Here is a 16,337-nt window from a genome sequence, read left to right on the forward strand (position 1 = left end):
CCTCGGATGCCTGGCTCAGCGCCGGAAGAGTTTCCTGAGGCCTAACCCTCGGATGCCTGGCTTAGCGCCGGAAGAATTTCCTGAGGCCTAACCCTCGGATGCCTGGCTTAGCGCCGGAAGAATTTTCTGAGGCCTAACCCTCGGATGCCTGGCTTAGCGCCGGAAGAATTTCCTGAGGCCTAACCCTCGGATGCCTGGCTTAGCGCCGGAAGAGTTTCCTGAGGTTTAACCCTCGGATGCCTGGCCTAGCGCCGGAAGAACTTCGGGAATCAAAAGTCAGCAAGAAGCAACCAAGAGCTAAAAAAAAAAAAAAAAAAAAAAAAAAAAAAAAAAAAGGACGAGGGCGAGATGAAGAAATATTCAACGTGCATTAATTTTCAGGGCCGAGGCCCATACAATTGGGCAAAGCGCCGACATACAAAAATAAAAAAGACAATGGAAGGTACAAGAGGTCAGCTTGGAGGAACTCCCGGGTCGGGAACGCCGGGCTCGTCCGCGGGAGGTAGGGAAGCAGCAGGAGAACCAGCAGGCGATGGCGCCGGAGAGGAGTCCAGGAGGGAGATCTCGCTCAGGTCAACTTCGGGATACTTAGCCGACACCCTTGCCAGGCCCTCCTCGAAGCCCAAGGTGAAGGCTTCGGCCCCCGCGTCCGACGCGTCATGGACAAACTCGTCAGACTGGCGATAGGTCCGCACTGCCTCCGACATATCATGGGCGAACTCGGCGGACTGGCGATAAGCCTCTACCGCCTGACGCCCGATTTCCGCCCTCTTCTTGGCCAGCTCCGCCTCAGCTCGCTCCATAATCTGAGCCTTGGCCTCCAAGACCTTCGCCACAATCCGGCCTTCGGCCTCAGAGGAGACCCTCAGCAGATCAGCCTGAGCCTCTTTATGCTTCGCCTCGGTAGCAACCCGAGCGGCCTCGGCTTCCTTCAGGCGCGAACGGAGCTCTTGGACGTCCGTGCATGACTTCTCCAGGGCCGACTCCAGTTCGCCTAGTTTGGCTTCAAAAGAGCGGATTCGGTCGCAGGCGTTGTCGGCAGACCGCTGGGCCTTCTCCCACCGCTCTCGATAGTCCGCGATCTTCCGGGACTGCTTTTCAGCCCGTTCCTCCGCCTTCTTGACCCTGCTTTCGAGGCCCGAGGCGGCTTTGAGTTGCTCCCGAGCCTCTGACAGTTGCTCCTCCAGGGCGGCGAAGCCGAGTGCCCGCTCTTCGGCCTCCCGGAGCCTCGCCTCGAGGTCCCCGGTCGTCCTGCCTGCCGCAGCCCGGCCTCCCTCTTCCATTGCTTTCAGCCGGTCCTCGGCCTTCGCCAAAAGCCCCGCCTGTTCCTTGTAGCACTCCTCCAGACGGATCATGTACTGGGCGAGCTAAGAAATAGGAAAAATAAGGGAGTCAGGCGGAGAACAACAGAGCCAATAAATGGTGAAAGACGGCCAGAAGAACACTCACCGACATGAGACAGACGCAGCTGGCGGCCCCGACGTCAGAGACATCCAACTCCCGGACCCGCCGACGGTCCTTCTCCAGCAACACTGTTTCGATGAGATTTCGGGCGCCATCGGTAGTGAAGGCAGACCCCGATTTCTCCCCGGAGCCGGATGGTGGTTCTGCAGCCTTACCCTTATCCATCGCCTGGGGAAGAGTCCGGCTGATCACGCTCGGGGCGGGGGTCGCCCCAGGAATTGATAGGGTCCCGCTCGGCCGGGGCCTCGGCGCGTCCCTCCTCGAGTCATCAGGAGCCGACCGAGTCGAAGGCCGGGTTGGGGACCGATCACGTCCGACCCGTCCGTCTTGAGCAGGCTCAGGTGGCACCTCCGGAGTAGCGGCAACCTTACCACCGGAGGGCTGATACAGCGTCAGCTGCCGGTCGGTGCCCACGACATCTCCCTGACCGGTGGGCCCGGACTCGTCGGTCGGCATCGGAGGTATCTCCTTACGGGACTTCTTCGCCGGTGGGGCCCCGCTCGGAAGAGCTCGTTTCCTCCTCCGGACTGCTTCCAGCAGGGACGTCCTACCAACAGCCTTCGACTTCACCGACCGCATGACGTCGTCGACCTCTGCAAGAAGGACGGGATGGTCAGGGACTGAGAAACCGAAAGGAAGAAGGAACGAAAGAGAAGAAAAGAGCTAAAGAAACGATGGCGGACTCACGGTCGGTGGGGACCGAGCTCAAACCGACGTTCACCAAGGTATCCTCAGAAATAAGGCGGCCCACCGGGGGAAGCTGGCCCTCGGCGACCAACCCCTTCAAGGCGGCGACGCCCTCGGATTCCTCCCTCGACAACTTCGACAGGCCAATTGGGGACTTCACCGGCGTCCCCCAGATTGCCCTGATTTCCCAGGAGGGGTCTGCATCAACGAAAAAGAAGCGCTCCTTCCAGTGGTGAATGGAGGTAGGACCCTCCTTGACAAGGCCGCACCCTCGCCGCGCTGCGAAGCACCACCACCCTTTGTCCTGGGGGTGGCCGCTCAGGCCGTAGAGCTCCCAGAAAATGTTCAAGGTGGCGGGAATCGCATGCAAGCGACAGAGAACCTGGAAGACCGTCAGAGCACGCCACGAGTTCGGCACCAGTTGCGTCGGTGCCATTCCTAAACCCCGGAGCACCTGTAAGACTAGGTCTGAAGGGGGAAAGCGGAACCCGGCTTGGAGGATGCCCTCATTGATGGCGATCTTCCCTCGAGGAGGATGAGACATCCTCTCCTCAGGCCCTGGGAGCGTGACATTGCAGGCCTCGGGAAGGTGGTACCGAGCCACAAATCCGTCTAAGTCCTCGGCGACCAGTTTTGACTTGATGCTATCTGCTCCCACTTCGCCCATCCCTAATGGCCAATCTACGGTCAGGACGGGGTCAAGAAGGAGGGAAAGGCCGGAACGACTGGGGTGCACTAGTACAAAAAGAAAAAGTATGAAGAGCTCAAAGTAGAAGAGTGGGAAACTCACTTGAAGAGGAGGAAGAACGGCTCCGAGAGCGTCAAAGGAAAAGCAAGCGAACGTTTCGGCGGCAACAATGGTAGCGCAAAGGAGAAACTCGAAAATGTCCGTAAAGAAGAAGACGGACGGGGGAGGGCCCCCGATTAAATAGGCAAAAGGGCAAGTGACACCTCGATGACGCCAGAAGACGCCTGGCCGCCGAAGGGTCGCTCGCACCCCAAAGGCGAATCGACACCATTAAGGAAGGATGTCCGCCGAAATCCTCAGGTTGCCAGGTCAGCAGCAACCGCCATACGCCATAAAGAAGGCGGGAAGCTTGAAGCGCGCGCGCCTCTCCGAAGGATGGCGGCAATCTCGAAACATCACTCCCTTCACCTGTTCCCCTTCTGGTTCCAGGCTCGGAAGCGGGGGGCTACTGTTATGGGGGAATTGAGCCGCCATGCCCCACGTGATCGGCACGCGTATCCAGGAAAGCTACAGCTGCCCTATGATCCAGCACTCCGACCCCGAGTCGGACCTCCTCGGCTCCGCAGCCCGACCCCGGGTCGGCTGCCCTATGATCCAGCACTCCGACCCCGAGTCGGACCTCCTCGGCTCCGCAGCCCGACCCCGGGTCGGCTGCCCTATGATCCAGCACTCCGACCCCGAGTCGGACCTCCTCGGCTCCGCAGCCCGACCCCGGGTCGGCTGCCCTATGATCCAGCACTCCGACCCCGAGTCGGACCTCCCCGGCTTCGCAGCCCGACCCCGGGTCGGCTGCCCTATGATCCAGCATTCCGACCCCGAGTCGGAGATCTTTTGATAACGACAGGCTATTCTCCAGAGGCACGCCGCGGCCTCCTGCTCCACTACTCCCTGCAACGGCTGTACCCGATGCTGCCCACGATCTCCTGTATCAACCGTACAAAGCGGAGCTCCACTACGCCCTGCCATGACCGTACCCGGCGCTGCTCCACGACGCCCCGTAACGGCCATGTCAGTGGCCATTCTATCGTGCCCCACGACGACAAACCCCCCCGAGAGACCTCCCAGCCAGGTATATATGCGGCTGGGGGGAGAAGGGGGGGTAAGCAATACCTCCCAGAGCACTCTCTCCCACTTGTGATTATCATCTCTCCTCCTCCAATCTCCTCTGACTTGACCGTCGGAGGGCCATCACCACCCTGGTGGTGGTGCAAGGCTTGTTTGCAGGTTCCTTGGCGGAAGGTGGAGCGCAACCAGCACCAACCAAGACAACTCAGGCGGAACCCCGTTCACACCGTCGTGTCAATCGTTCTCGGTTTGGACCACCAGCAACAGAACCTAAAACTTATGAAGAAGCTGAAAAAGATACTAACTGGATAAATGCCATGCAAGAGGAATTAAATCAATTTAAAAGAAGTAATGTATGGACATTAACTGAAAGACCAAAGCATAATTCAGTAATTGGAACAAAATGGGTATTTAGAAATAAACTAGATGAAAATGGAGTAGTTATAAGAAATAAGGCCAGACTCGTAGCTAAAGGATACAATCAGGAAGAAGGAATAGATTATGATGAGACATTTGCTCCTGTAGCTAGATTAGAAGCTATTAGATTACTTCTAGCATTTGCATGTTTTATGGATTTTAAATTATATCAAATGGATGTGAAGAGTGCATTCTTAAATGGTATTATTGAGGAGGAAGTATATGTAGAACAACCTCCAGGATTTGAAAATCATGAATTGCCAAATCATGTGTTTAAATTACATAAGGCATTATATGGATTAAAGCAAGCACCTAGGGCTTGGTATGATAGACTAAGTAAATTTCTGATTGATAATGATTTTTGTAGAGGAAATGTAGATAAAACTCTATTTCTCAAAAGAAAGGACAAAAATCTACTAGTGGTACAAATATATGTAGATGACATAATCTTTGGTGCCACTAACGATACTCTGTGCAAAGAATTTGCTGATTTAATGCATGGAGAATTTGAGATGAGTTTGATGGGAGAACTAAGTTTCTTTTTAGGATTACAAATCAAACAAACCAAAGAAGGCATTTTCATTCATCAAACTAAGTATACAAAGGAAATACTGAAGAAGTTTGGGAATGAAAATCATAAGGTAATTGGCACTCCAATGAATCCCACTAGTAAGCTAGACAAGGATGAAAAAGGGAAAAGTGTGGATATTAAGCTCTATAGAGGACTAATTGGATCCTTGCTCTATCTTACTGCTAGTAGACCCGACATTGTATTCAGTGTAGGGATATGTGCTAGATACCAATCGGATCCTAAGGAGTCACATTTAAGTGCAGTTAAGAGAATCCTTAGATATTTAAGAGGAACTACCACCATTGGATTATGGTACTCGAGAGACTCCTGTCTAGATTTGCTTGCATATTCAGATGCAGATTTTGCCGGATGCAAATTAGATAGAAAGAGCACAAGTGGGACATGTCAATTCCTAGGAAATAACTTAGTATCATGGTTTAGTAAAAAGCAGAACTCAGTGGCACTATCCACAGCTGAAGCTGAATACATAGCTGCTGGTAGTTGTTGTGCCCAAGTATTATGGCTCAAGCAACAATTAGAGGACTATGGAGTTAAACTAGATAATATTCCTATTAAATGTGATAATACGAGTGCTATCAATCTCACTAAAAATCCAGTTAAGCACTCTAAGGCCAAACACATAGAAATAAGGTACCATTTTATTAGGGATCATGTGCAAAATGGAAACGTATGCATTGAGCATATATGCACAGAAAAACAATTGGCCGACATATTTACAAAACCATTGAGTGAAGATAGATTCTGTATGCTCAGGAGGGAATTAGGTATATGTGATCCTTTTATTGAATGAATATGAAAGGGAGCTAATAGTGTCATGATACATTCCTCTAACTTCAAAAATCCCATGAAACATGAGTCAAATTTGTTATCTATAGATTCCTTACTCATGTATCATTGTTCCATAAAGAGGTTATAAGGATTGGAAGCAAGGAAAACTTTTTAGAAGCAAAAAGGGAGAGAAAACAAAATTTCTGCACTTGGGTCGACCCAACCCAGAACATGGGTCGACCCTACGTTGAGTCGACCCAAGAAAATTCTTGAGTCGACCCAACGTCGGGACCCCACTGTTATAAGGGGGCCCGAGAGCTCATCTAGGGCACTGTTTGCCCTTTGTCTCCTTCCGAAAAGTCTAGCCCCCACTCTCCAATCTCCACTAAACTCCTCCAAACAGTAGATTTCCTAAAGATCTTGGAGAAATGGGACCCAAACGAGCCGTAGCCAAGAGATCCGGAAGAGTGACCCGAGTCCAACAAGAGGAAAGGCGTCCTACCGAGCCTTCTCCCGTGTCTCCACGACGTGAGGCACGTGCGGAGGTCCCTCCTCCTCCTTCCCCCTCAGTGATCCTTGCAAGATTTGCGGGGAGGCCGGTTACTACCGGGAGAAGGATTCATTCGGAGTTTTTCAACCAAGAAGGATTTCAGATTTGGGAATGGATCCAAAGACAAGGTTGGGAGTATCTTTGCTCCCTTGATGTGGTGATTTACCCCGGGTTGGTCCAAGAGTTCTACGCCTTCCTCAAGACTGGTATGGGAGGACTTATTTCAGATGTTAGAGGGGTTCGGATCCGTGTATCCGAGGAGAGCTTGAGTGAGCTACTACACCTACCCTGCACAGGAGCTACTCCGGAAAAGTCAGAAAACAAAATGAGAGCTCTACAGTTAATCATGGAAAATGAGAACTTCGAATTTTCCACAAAGGTAATAGCTAGCTCTCTTTCTGCTGAGATGAGGTTGTTGCTCAATATGATAAATAGGATTTTATTTCCGAAGACCGGGAGAATCGATCTAATCTCAGAGCGAGATCTTGCAGTTATGGAGTGTATGATTCGGGGGATTCCCCTAAATCTTCCGGCCATGATATTGAGGCAGATGAGAAAGGTGATAAGCAGCAACAGGGTATCACTACCTTATGGCATGATACTCACATTGATTTTTAGACAGCATGGGTTACCTCTCGAGGTGGAGGCATCCAAGAGTCTGTATTCCATAGACACGTACACTGCACGGACACTCATACGCATGGAATATGCGAAAGTGAACGGGCAGTGGATTCACACCGGTGCAGGCATTCAGGGTGAGGCACCAGAGGGAGAGGCACCAGAGGATGAGGATGAGGAGCCTATGGATCATCCTACTGCACCCTCAGCGGCTGGACCATCGTCATCTGCTCCTCCGACAGATACGGATGACTTCTGGAGCAGGATGACAGAGCTCATGACAGCCCAGGCGAGGACTATTACTGACGGGCTCACGAGCCGATTAGACACCCGGCTGGATGTCATGTCTGCTGATATCAGTGATCTGAGGCAGCAGATTGGAGCACTCAGGAGAGAGAGAGAGACACATGGACCATCTGTGCCACAGGCTGCTGAGTCAGAGATATCGGCACAGAGTCATCCAGCTCGACGTGCTCCACGCCAGACCCAGTCTCACCAGGCTCGACCTCCCCTCGCCACTTATGCTAGGAGGATGAGGACTAGATCCCAGCCATTAGATTCCCCCTAGGCTGATCTTAGCATCTATGTCTAGAGCCTAGGCTAGAAATCTAGTTCTCATATGTATCTTGCTTTTTCTCATATGTATCTTGCTTTTCCCTTATATCTTTAAATCTCGATTGAGGAACATTGTACTTATCCTTATTTTGGGCATTAATGTATGAAAATGTTCCTGTTATGGGGGAATTGAGCCGCCATGCCCCACGTGATCGGCACGCGTATCCAGGAAAGCTACAGCTGCCCTATGATCCAGCACTCCGACCCCGAGTCGGACCTCCTCGGCTCCGCAGCCCGACCCCGGGTCGGCTGCCCTATGATCCAGCACTCCGACCCCGAGTCGGACCTCCTCGGCTCCGCAGCCCGACCCCGGGTCGGCTGCCCTATGATCCAGCACTCCGACCCCGAGTCGGACCTCCCCGGCTTCGCAGCCCGACCCCGGGTCGGCTGCCCTATGATCCAGCATTCCGACCCCGAGTCGGAGATCTTTTGATAACGACAGGCTATTCTCCAGAGGCACGCCGCGGCCTCCTGCTCCACTACTCCCTGCAACGGCTGTACCCGATGCTGCCCACGATCTCCTGTATCAACCGTACAAAGCGGAGCTCCACTACGCCCTGCCATGACCGTACCCGGCGCTGCTCCACGACGCCCCGTAACGGCCATGTCAGTGGCCATTCTATCGTGCCCCACGACGACAAACCCCCCCGAGAGACCTCCCAGCCAGGTATATATGCGGCTGGGGGGAGAAGGGGGGGGGTAAGCAATACCTCCCAGAGCACTCTCTCCCACTTGTGATTATCATCTCTCCTCCTCCAATCTCCTCTGACTTGACCGTCGGAGGGCCATCACCACCCTGGTGGTGGTGCAAGGCTTGTTTGCAGGTTCCTTGGCGGAAGGTGGAGCGCAACCAGCGCCAACCAAGACAACTCAGGCGGAACCCCGTTCACACCGTCGTGTCAATCGTTCTCGGTTTGGACCACCAGCAACAGTTGGCGCTAGAGGAAGGGCCGAATCTCAGAACGATCGTAATGGCACGGCGAGGTGGTCGCGGAGCTTCCAATGCTTCCGGTCGCGGAGCCTCTCGCGCCTCTGGCCGGGAGGCTGCTGCGTCCCCAACACACTCTCAGCAGCATTCCACCGCTTCTCCTCCCATTCAGACGGTCGAACCTGCTCAGTTCGACCAGCTAGCCCAGCAGGTTCGCACCCTCGCGGAGGCAGTGCAGAATCTGCAGGGTGTGATCTCTCGGGTGCCGCAGCGGGCTCAGGAGCCGCTGCTCCCCGAGCACTCGCCTCTTCCTCACAACCCGCGCTCCTTCCTCTCCCATGGAGAGGAGCGCCGGCGCGGGGAGGATTCTCGAGTGCGGTCCATTCTGCCAGGACCTTCTCATCGGAGCTGCGCGGGGTACGAGAGGCGGACCCGGGCGCGTTCTCAGACACCCCAGTCCTCGAGGGGCCCGCACTCCAGTCGGTCCCCCTCGCGCCGCTCCTTGTCTCCCACCCACCGGTCGCGCTCCCTGGACCGGCGGGTGGACGATCTCCACAGACAGCTCCAGGTCCTGAAGGGCCACTCCAAAGATCCCTTCGCCGACTTGGAAATCTCCTCCCAGCCGGCGCTTGCCTCAAGGATCCTGCGAACCCTAAACCCGCCGGGGTTCAAAATGCCGGCGATCGAACCCTACGACGGGGCGGCGGACCCACGGGACCACGTGGAGAGTTTCAGGACTCTTATGCTCCTCCATGGAGCATCGGATCCTCTCCTCTGCAAGGCCTTCCCGGCGACCCTCCGCGGCCCGGCAAGGGCGTGGTTCGCCGGCCTGGAGGCTAATTCCATCCAGTCCTTCCACCAGTTCACCCGTCTCTTCATCAGCCATTTCGCCGTCAGTAGCTGGCGAAGACTGGTCTCCGACTCCCTCTTCGATGTCCGGCAGAACGAGGGAGAGAGCCTGCGGGATTATCTCACCCGCTTCAACAAGGCAACACTGGAGGTCCGGAATTTGAGCCAGGAGGTGGCTCTCTCAGCCCTGAAGCGAGGCTTCCGGAAGGGCAGACTCACCTTCTCCCTGGACAAACGTCTGCCGCGGAGCTTCCCGGAGCTGTTGTCTCGGGCAAACCAGTATGCAGACGCCGAGGAGGCAGCCTCCCACCGGAACAAGGAGGCCGCCGAAGCCCCTCTAAAGCCCGGGAAGAAAAGGCGAAAAGAGGCACCCCAGAGGAGGAGCCCGACGCCTCAACGCCGGCGCAGAAGCCCGTCACCAGCAAGGAACCACGGCGCCACACGCCCTCGTTCTCCGCACCGACGCTTCAACCGGTACACCCCACTCCTGGCCCCCCGGGCCCAGATCCTCATGGAGGTCAAGGGGCGGGAGGACCTCCCGGTCCCGAGGCAGATGAAGAAGATCCCTGGGAGGAAGCCTTCTCGGGCGTACTGTGAGTACCACCGAGACCACGGCCACGATACCGAAGACTGCTTCCAGCTTCGGGACGAGATCGAGGCTCTCATTCGCCGAGGACGTCTCGGTCGATATGTAAACGACCGACGTCCCCCCGCAGACCCGCGTCCAGCCGACCCGGCCCCTCAGGAGCCTCGGGAGCGGAATCGACCCGTTGCGGGAGTGATCCACACCATCACTGGGGGCTGCTCTCGGCCCGTGAGGAACGCAGGGGGCTCGGCGGAAGTATCAGGAGTGGCCGTCGCGAAGAGGCAGCGGGTCGGAAATGTAATCACTTTTTGTGATGAAGATGTAAAGGGGGTTCAGACTCCCCACGATGACGCCATGGTGATCTCTCTCACTATGGCGGACTATGATGTAAGGCGTGTTCTTGTGGATAGTGGAAGCTCAGCTGATATTTTGTATTACGAGGCCTTCCAAAAGATGGGCTTTTCCCGACAATTGTTGCACAAAACATCCACCCCCCTCATAGGATTCACTGGAGACGCTATCTCGGCCGAAGGTGTCATCGAGCTGCCTGTGACTGCGGGCATTGCACCCGCAGAAGCCACGGTGCGGCTCGGGTTCTTGGTCGTCCGTGTCCCCTCGGCCTACAACGCTATCCTCGGACGACCCGGACTGAACGCCCTTCGCGCGGTGGTTTCTACCTACCATTTGCTCATGCGGTTCCCCACAGCGGCCGGGATTGGAGAGGTCCGAGGTGACCAGCCGACCGCACGGCAGTGTTTCCTAGCAACTCTCAAAGGGAAGAAGCCCATGGAGGCCCTAAGCGTCGAGTCACTTGACGCCAGAGACGAAGTGGCCTTGCGGCACGGGGAGCCGGCCGAGGGCGTAATCGAAGTTCCCCTCGAAGAAGGCCGCCCGGACCGCACGGTCCGGGTCGGTGCCAACCTCGACTTGGAAGCTCGGCTCCGGTTAGTGGAATTCCTCCGAGCCAATGCAGATGTGTTTGCCTGGTCGGCGGCCGATGTACCTGGGATCGACCCGGAGGTCGTTTCTCACGCCCTCAACGTCGACCCGACCCACCGACCAGTAAAGCAAAAGAAGAGACACTGTGCCCCGGATCGGATCCGGGTGGTCGACCAGGAGGTAGACAAACTCTTGGAGGCAGGTTTCATAAGAGAGGTGAGCTACCCCGAGTGGCTGGCAAACGTCGTACTTGTCCGGAAGGCGAGCGGAAAGTGGAGGATGTGCGTCGACTACACCGACCTGAACAAGGCGTGCCCCAAGGATAGCTTTCCGCTTCCACGGATAGACCAACTGGTCGACGCGACTTCCGGATATCAGCTACTGTCTTTTATGGACGCCTTCTCCGGCTACAACCAAATAATGATGGCTCCACAGGACGAGGAGAAAACTGCCTTCATAACAGACCGGGGGCTGTACTGTTACAAGGTAATGCCCTTCGGTCTGAAGAACGCTGGCGCCACTTACCAGCGCCTCGTCAATAAAATCTTCAAGGAGCAGATCGGCCGGAATATGGAGGTGTACGTGGACGATATGCTGGTAAAAAGCCGCCATGCAGACCAGCACATTGCAGATCTGGAGGAGACTTTCACCACCTTGCGAAAGTTTCGCATGAAGCTAAACCCAGCGAAGTGCGCTTTTGGTGCTTCGGCCGGGAGGTTCCTCGGTTTCATTGTCAACCAGCGCGGGATCGAGGCCAACCCGGACAAGATCAAAGCCATCCAAGATATGTCCCCTCCGACCAAAGTGAAGGAGGTTCAGGAGCTCGCTGGAAGGGTCGCCGCGCTCGGACGATTTGTGGCAAAGTCGGCCGAACGCTGCCAACCATTCTTCAAGGTGTTGAAGCGCCCAAAAGACTTCCTCTGGACGGCCGAATGCCATGCGGCGTTCGACCAGCTCAAGGAGTACATGGCGTCTCCTCCCCTGCTGTCCAAGCCGCAAGAGGGGGAGATGCTCTACCTTTACCTGGCGGTCTCCCCAACCGCAGTCAGCGCAGTACTGGTTCGGGAAGAGGCAAGACTTCAGAAGCCTGTATACTACATCAGCCGAGTCCTCCGGGATGCCGAGACGCGGTACACGAAGGCTGAGAAGATCGCCTTCGCGCTGCTGACTGCGACCAGGAGGCTTCGCCCCTATTTCCAGGCTCATTCTGTCACCCTTTTGACCGATCAACCACTGCGGCAGATTCTCAGCAATCCAGAGAATGCGGGACGGCTGGTGAAGTGGGCAGTAGAACTTGGTGAGTTCGACATCCGCTACCAGCCCCGACCAGCCATCAAGGCCCAGGTACTCGCGGACTTTCTCGCTGAGTGCACTGTGCAGGAGGCGGAACCTAAGCCGCCGGAGACACCCAGCCTCGATCTCCCGATCTGGACGCTCCACATTGACGGGTCGTCGAACCCTGAAGGTGGAGGGGCTGGGCTGGTCCTCACCAATCCCGATGGAGTGATAGCCGAGTATGCCTTGAGGTTCGGATTTCCAGTGACCAACAATGAGGCGGAGTACGAGGCCCTAGTCGCGGGACTCAAACTCGCCAAGGAGCTCGGCATCCGGCGTCTGAAAGTCTTCACCGACTCCCAGCTGGTGGTCGGGCAGGTTCGAGGGGAGTTCGAGGCGCGGAGCCCGACCATGCAGAGCTACGTCCGGAAGGTGCAAACACTCATTCCCGACCTCGGCAGTGTTGACATTCAGCAGGTCCCGAGGAGCGAAAATGCCAGGGCCGACAGGTTGTCCCGCCTAGTGGACGCAGACGCGCACAACTTGTCGAGGGCAATCTACCTGGAGACCCTGGATGCCCCGAGCATTGACGGGGCTGGAGCGGTGATGGCAATTGATCCGGAGCCGTCTTGGATGGACCCGCTCGTCGCCTACCTCGCCGAAGGAATCCTCCCTGAAGACGAAGATCAGGCCCGGCGGCTTGTAAAGAAGTCCGCCCACTACGTACTTTATGAAGGGAGGCTGTATCGGACCTCGTTTACCGCCCCCCTCTTAAGGTGCCTCCGCCCCGCGGAAGCGGCCTACGCCCTCGGCGAAGTCCACGAAGGCATCTGCGGATCGCACTTGGGGGCTAGGTCCTTGGCGCATAAGATCATGAGGCAAGGCTACTATTGGCCGACCTTGATGGAGGACTCGAAGGACCACGTGCGGAAATGCGACGCCTGCCAGCGCTACGCCAACATCCAGAGAGTCCCCTCTGTCCCCTTGGCGCCAATCACCGCGCCCTGGCCCTTTGCACAATGGGGAATGGATATCCTCGGACCATTCCCCGTCGCTTCGGCCCAGCGGAAATTTTTGATTGTCGCCATCGACTACTTCACCAAGTGGGTGGAGGCAGAGCCACTGGCCACCATCACGGAGGCACAAGTCCGGAAGTTCGTGAAGAAGAACATCATTGTCCGATTTGGAGTACCTCGGGTCCTCATCTCGGATAACGGTCGACAGTTTGATAACAAGCACTTCCGGGACTTCTGCGAGGAATTTGGGATCGAGCATCGGTTCACATCCGTGTCGCATCCCCAAACCAACGGCGAGGCCGAGGTCACAAATCGGACAATCCTCCAAGGTATCAAAGCGCGGATCGGCCGGACGGGGCAAGCTTGGGTCGAGGAACTCGAGAATGTCCTTTGGGCGTATCGGACCACACAACGGACTCCTACTGGAGAGACGCCTTTCAGCCTAACCTATGGCACGGAAGCCGTTGCCCCCGTGGAGCTCGGACACCCCTCGCCTCGGGTGGCCGCGCACCGACCCGAGGCCAATTCAGAGCAACTCCGAGGGAACTTGGATCTCTTGGAAGAGGCAAGGGAAATGGCTCAGGTACGGATGGCAATGTATCAGCAGAGGGTGGCCCGATATTACAACTCCAAAGTCCGACCGAAGCTTTTCAGAATTGGAGATCTGGTGCTGAGGCGAGCTAAGGCATCTCAACCTACGGAAGGTGGGAAGCTAGCGCCAAATTGGGAAGGCCCGTATAAAGTTCGTTGGGTAAACCGACCTGGCTCCTACCAGTTGGAAGCCCTAGATGGCCGAGAAATTCCAAGGGGCTGGAATTCCGCTAACCTGCGGATGTATTACCAGTAGAACAACAAGGCCAGAAAGACAATTTAAAAAGGTGCAATACTTTTCATTTCAATAATTTCTGGTTACAGTGGCGTGCTCGTGTGATTACAAGGAATTCCCAGAGGGGAATTAGGGAGTAAAGAAAGTAAAGAAGAGGTGGGGACCCAAACCCTCAACCCAGGGCGGCTGCAGTCCCACCAGAAGTGGGTGCTTCTAACCGGAGGCGCCATCCAGCACCTCACCAAAAAGAGGAGGAGCCGCCGCAGAAGAAGCTCCCGCTGCCCCCAGGGGAACGCCGCCTCCAAAGGATATTCCCATCTTCCCCAGTGGTAGGGAAGAGAAGGGATTCGAGGGGGAAGAGTATATGGAGGCGCGGTCCCGGATTGAGCGTCCGGCGCAGAGCTCAACCGGGAGGCTGAACTTCAAGGAGGGGAGATGTGATCCCGGATGAAACGCCTAGAGCGGAGTTCCGCCGGGGAGACCCTCCTTGTTGATCCCAGATGAAACGGCTAGTTGGCTGAAGTTGTAAGGGGAGCGCCTCCCCTTTCCTTCGACAGGAGTCTCTCAGTCATATGCCAAGGAGGAGGTCCGCGATCCATGGCAACCTGCAGCTCCGGCTTGGCAAATTCCATCGTACCTGCACCTGTATTTATAGCCAAGCTGCGGCCCCCTGGTAGTTCCGATACGGGTGGCTCCAATAAATGCAGGCGCACTGAATCCGGAGCCGTTCCGGCTCCCGAGGCGTATCTCCCCGCGATTTCCTAAGCGTCATTCTCCTTAAATCGCATTCTTTGTGCAGGACGATCCGGGTGACGTATACCCCTAGGTCCACGTGTCTCCGCTCGCGCCCAGGCCGCATCCTCCTCGAAGAACCCGCGTATCGCGGCCGCTCAACTAACACTCCTCACCAGCAGCAACTGGCGATCCGATTTCCCAGGTAACGCATTAATTAGCGTTTAATACCCTTCTCGTGTTCCCCCCAGGCAACGCTTGGAGGAGAGGAGAAACACGGTCGCGGCTGGGCACAGAGAAACCCCGATGGGCGGCGAGCGACAAGTGGCCGACCAACGAGTGGAATGTCCCGAGGCTCGGCCCTCGGATGCCTGGCTAACCCGATGATCATCCCGGGAGCAGACTAGCCGGAAGCCCCGACCGGTCGCCTCGGCTTGCGCCAGCCTAGGCCGACCAACGAGTGGAATCTCCCGAGGCTCGGCCCTCGGATGCCTGGCTAACCCGATGATCATCCCGGGAGCAGACTAGCCGGAAGCCCCGACCGGTCGCCTCGGCTTGCACCAGCCTTGGCCGACCAACGAGCGGAATTTCCCTGAGGCTTGACAACCCTCAGATGCCTGGCTAACCCGATGATCATCCCGGGAGCAGACTAGCCGGAAGCCCCGACCGGTCGCCTCGGCTTGCGCCAGCCTTGGCCGACCAACGAGCGGAATTTCCCTGAGGCTTGACAACCCTCAGATGCCTGGCTAACCCGATGATCATCCCGGGAGCAGACTAGCCGGAAGCCCCGACCGGTCGCCTCGGCTTGCGCCAGCCTAGGCCGACCAACGAGTGGAATCTCCCGAGGCTCGGCCCTCGGATGCCTGGCTAACCCGATGATCATCTCGGGAGCAGACTAGCCGGAAGCCCCGACCGGTCGCCTCGGCTTGCGCCAGCCTTGGCCGACCAACGAGCGGAATTTCCCTGAGGCTTGACAACCCTCAGATGCCTGGCTAACCCGATGATCATCCCGGGAGCAGACTAGCCGGAAGCCCCGACCGGTCGCCTCGGCTTGCGCCAGCCTTGGCCGACCAACGAGCGGAATTTCCCTGAGGCTTGACAACCCTCAGATGCCTGGCTAACCCGATGATCATCCCGGGAGCAGACTAGCCGGAAGCCCCGACCGGTCGCCTCGGCTTGCGCCAGCCTAGGCCGACCAACGAGTGGAATCTCCCGAGGCTCGGGCCTCGGATGCCTGGCTAACCCGATGATCATCCCGGGAGCAGACTAGCCGGAAGCCCCGACCGGTCGCCTCGGCTTGCGCCAGCCTTGGCCGACCAACGAGCGGAATTTCCCTGAGGCTTGACAACCCTCAGATGCCTGGCTAACCCGATGATCATCCCGGGAGCAGACTAGCCGGAAGCCCCGACCGGTCGCCTCGGCTTGCGCCAGCCTTGGCCGACCAACGAGCGGAATTTCCCTGAGGCTTGACAACCCTCAGATGCCTGGCTAACCCGATGATCATCCCGGGAGCAGACTAGCCGGAAGCCCCGACCGGTCGCCTCGGCTTGCGCCAGCCTAGGCCGACCAACGAGTGGAATCTCCCGAGGCTCGGGCCTCGGATGCCTGGCTAACCCGATGATCATCCCGGGAGCAGACTAGCCGGAAGCCCCGACCGGTCGC

At 56.7% G+C, this 16,337-nt stretch overlaps 1 protein-coding gene across 1 annotated transcript; it reads right to left on the reverse strand.

Annotated features, from left to right (window-relative positions):
* Positions 1-298: 298 nt before the first annotated feature.
* On the reverse strand, positions 299-2,152 carry LOC149767997 (uncharacterized). Its single transcript, XM_089929517.1, has 2 exons — positions 1,450-2,152; positions 299-1,367 (listed from the first exon to the last, which is right to left on the reverse strand). The coding sequence occupies exons 1-2, from the start codon at positions 2,041-2,043 to the stop codon at positions 453-455; spliced, it is 1,509 nt and encodes a 502-aa protein (XP_089785643.1). The 5' UTR covers positions 2,044-2,152; the 3' UTR covers positions 299-452.
* Between the last annotated feature and the right edge of the window lie 14,185 nt (positions 2,153-16,337).

Source organism: Phoenix dactylifera, chromosome 3 (assembly GCF_051530095.1).
Source record: "Phoenix dactylifera cultivar Ajwa chromosome 3, Ajwa_hap1_PhDact_Kaust_v1.1, whole genome shotgun sequence".
Classification (NCBI taxonomy): Eukaryota; Viridiplantae; Streptophyta; class Magnoliopsida; order Arecales; family Arecaceae; genus Phoenix; species Phoenix dactylifera.

Bases quoted from the DNA above. Each gene is read 5' to 3' on its own strand.
- LOC149767997 (XM_089929517.1), bottom strand. From the start codon at position 2,043: ATGCGGTCGGTGAAGTCGAAGGCTGTTGGTAGGACGTCCCTGCTGGAA. The intron at 1,368-1,449 runs GTGAGTGTTCTT...CCTATTTCTTAG, and splicing joins GCTGCGTCTGTCTCATGTCG to CTCGCCCAGTACATGATCCG.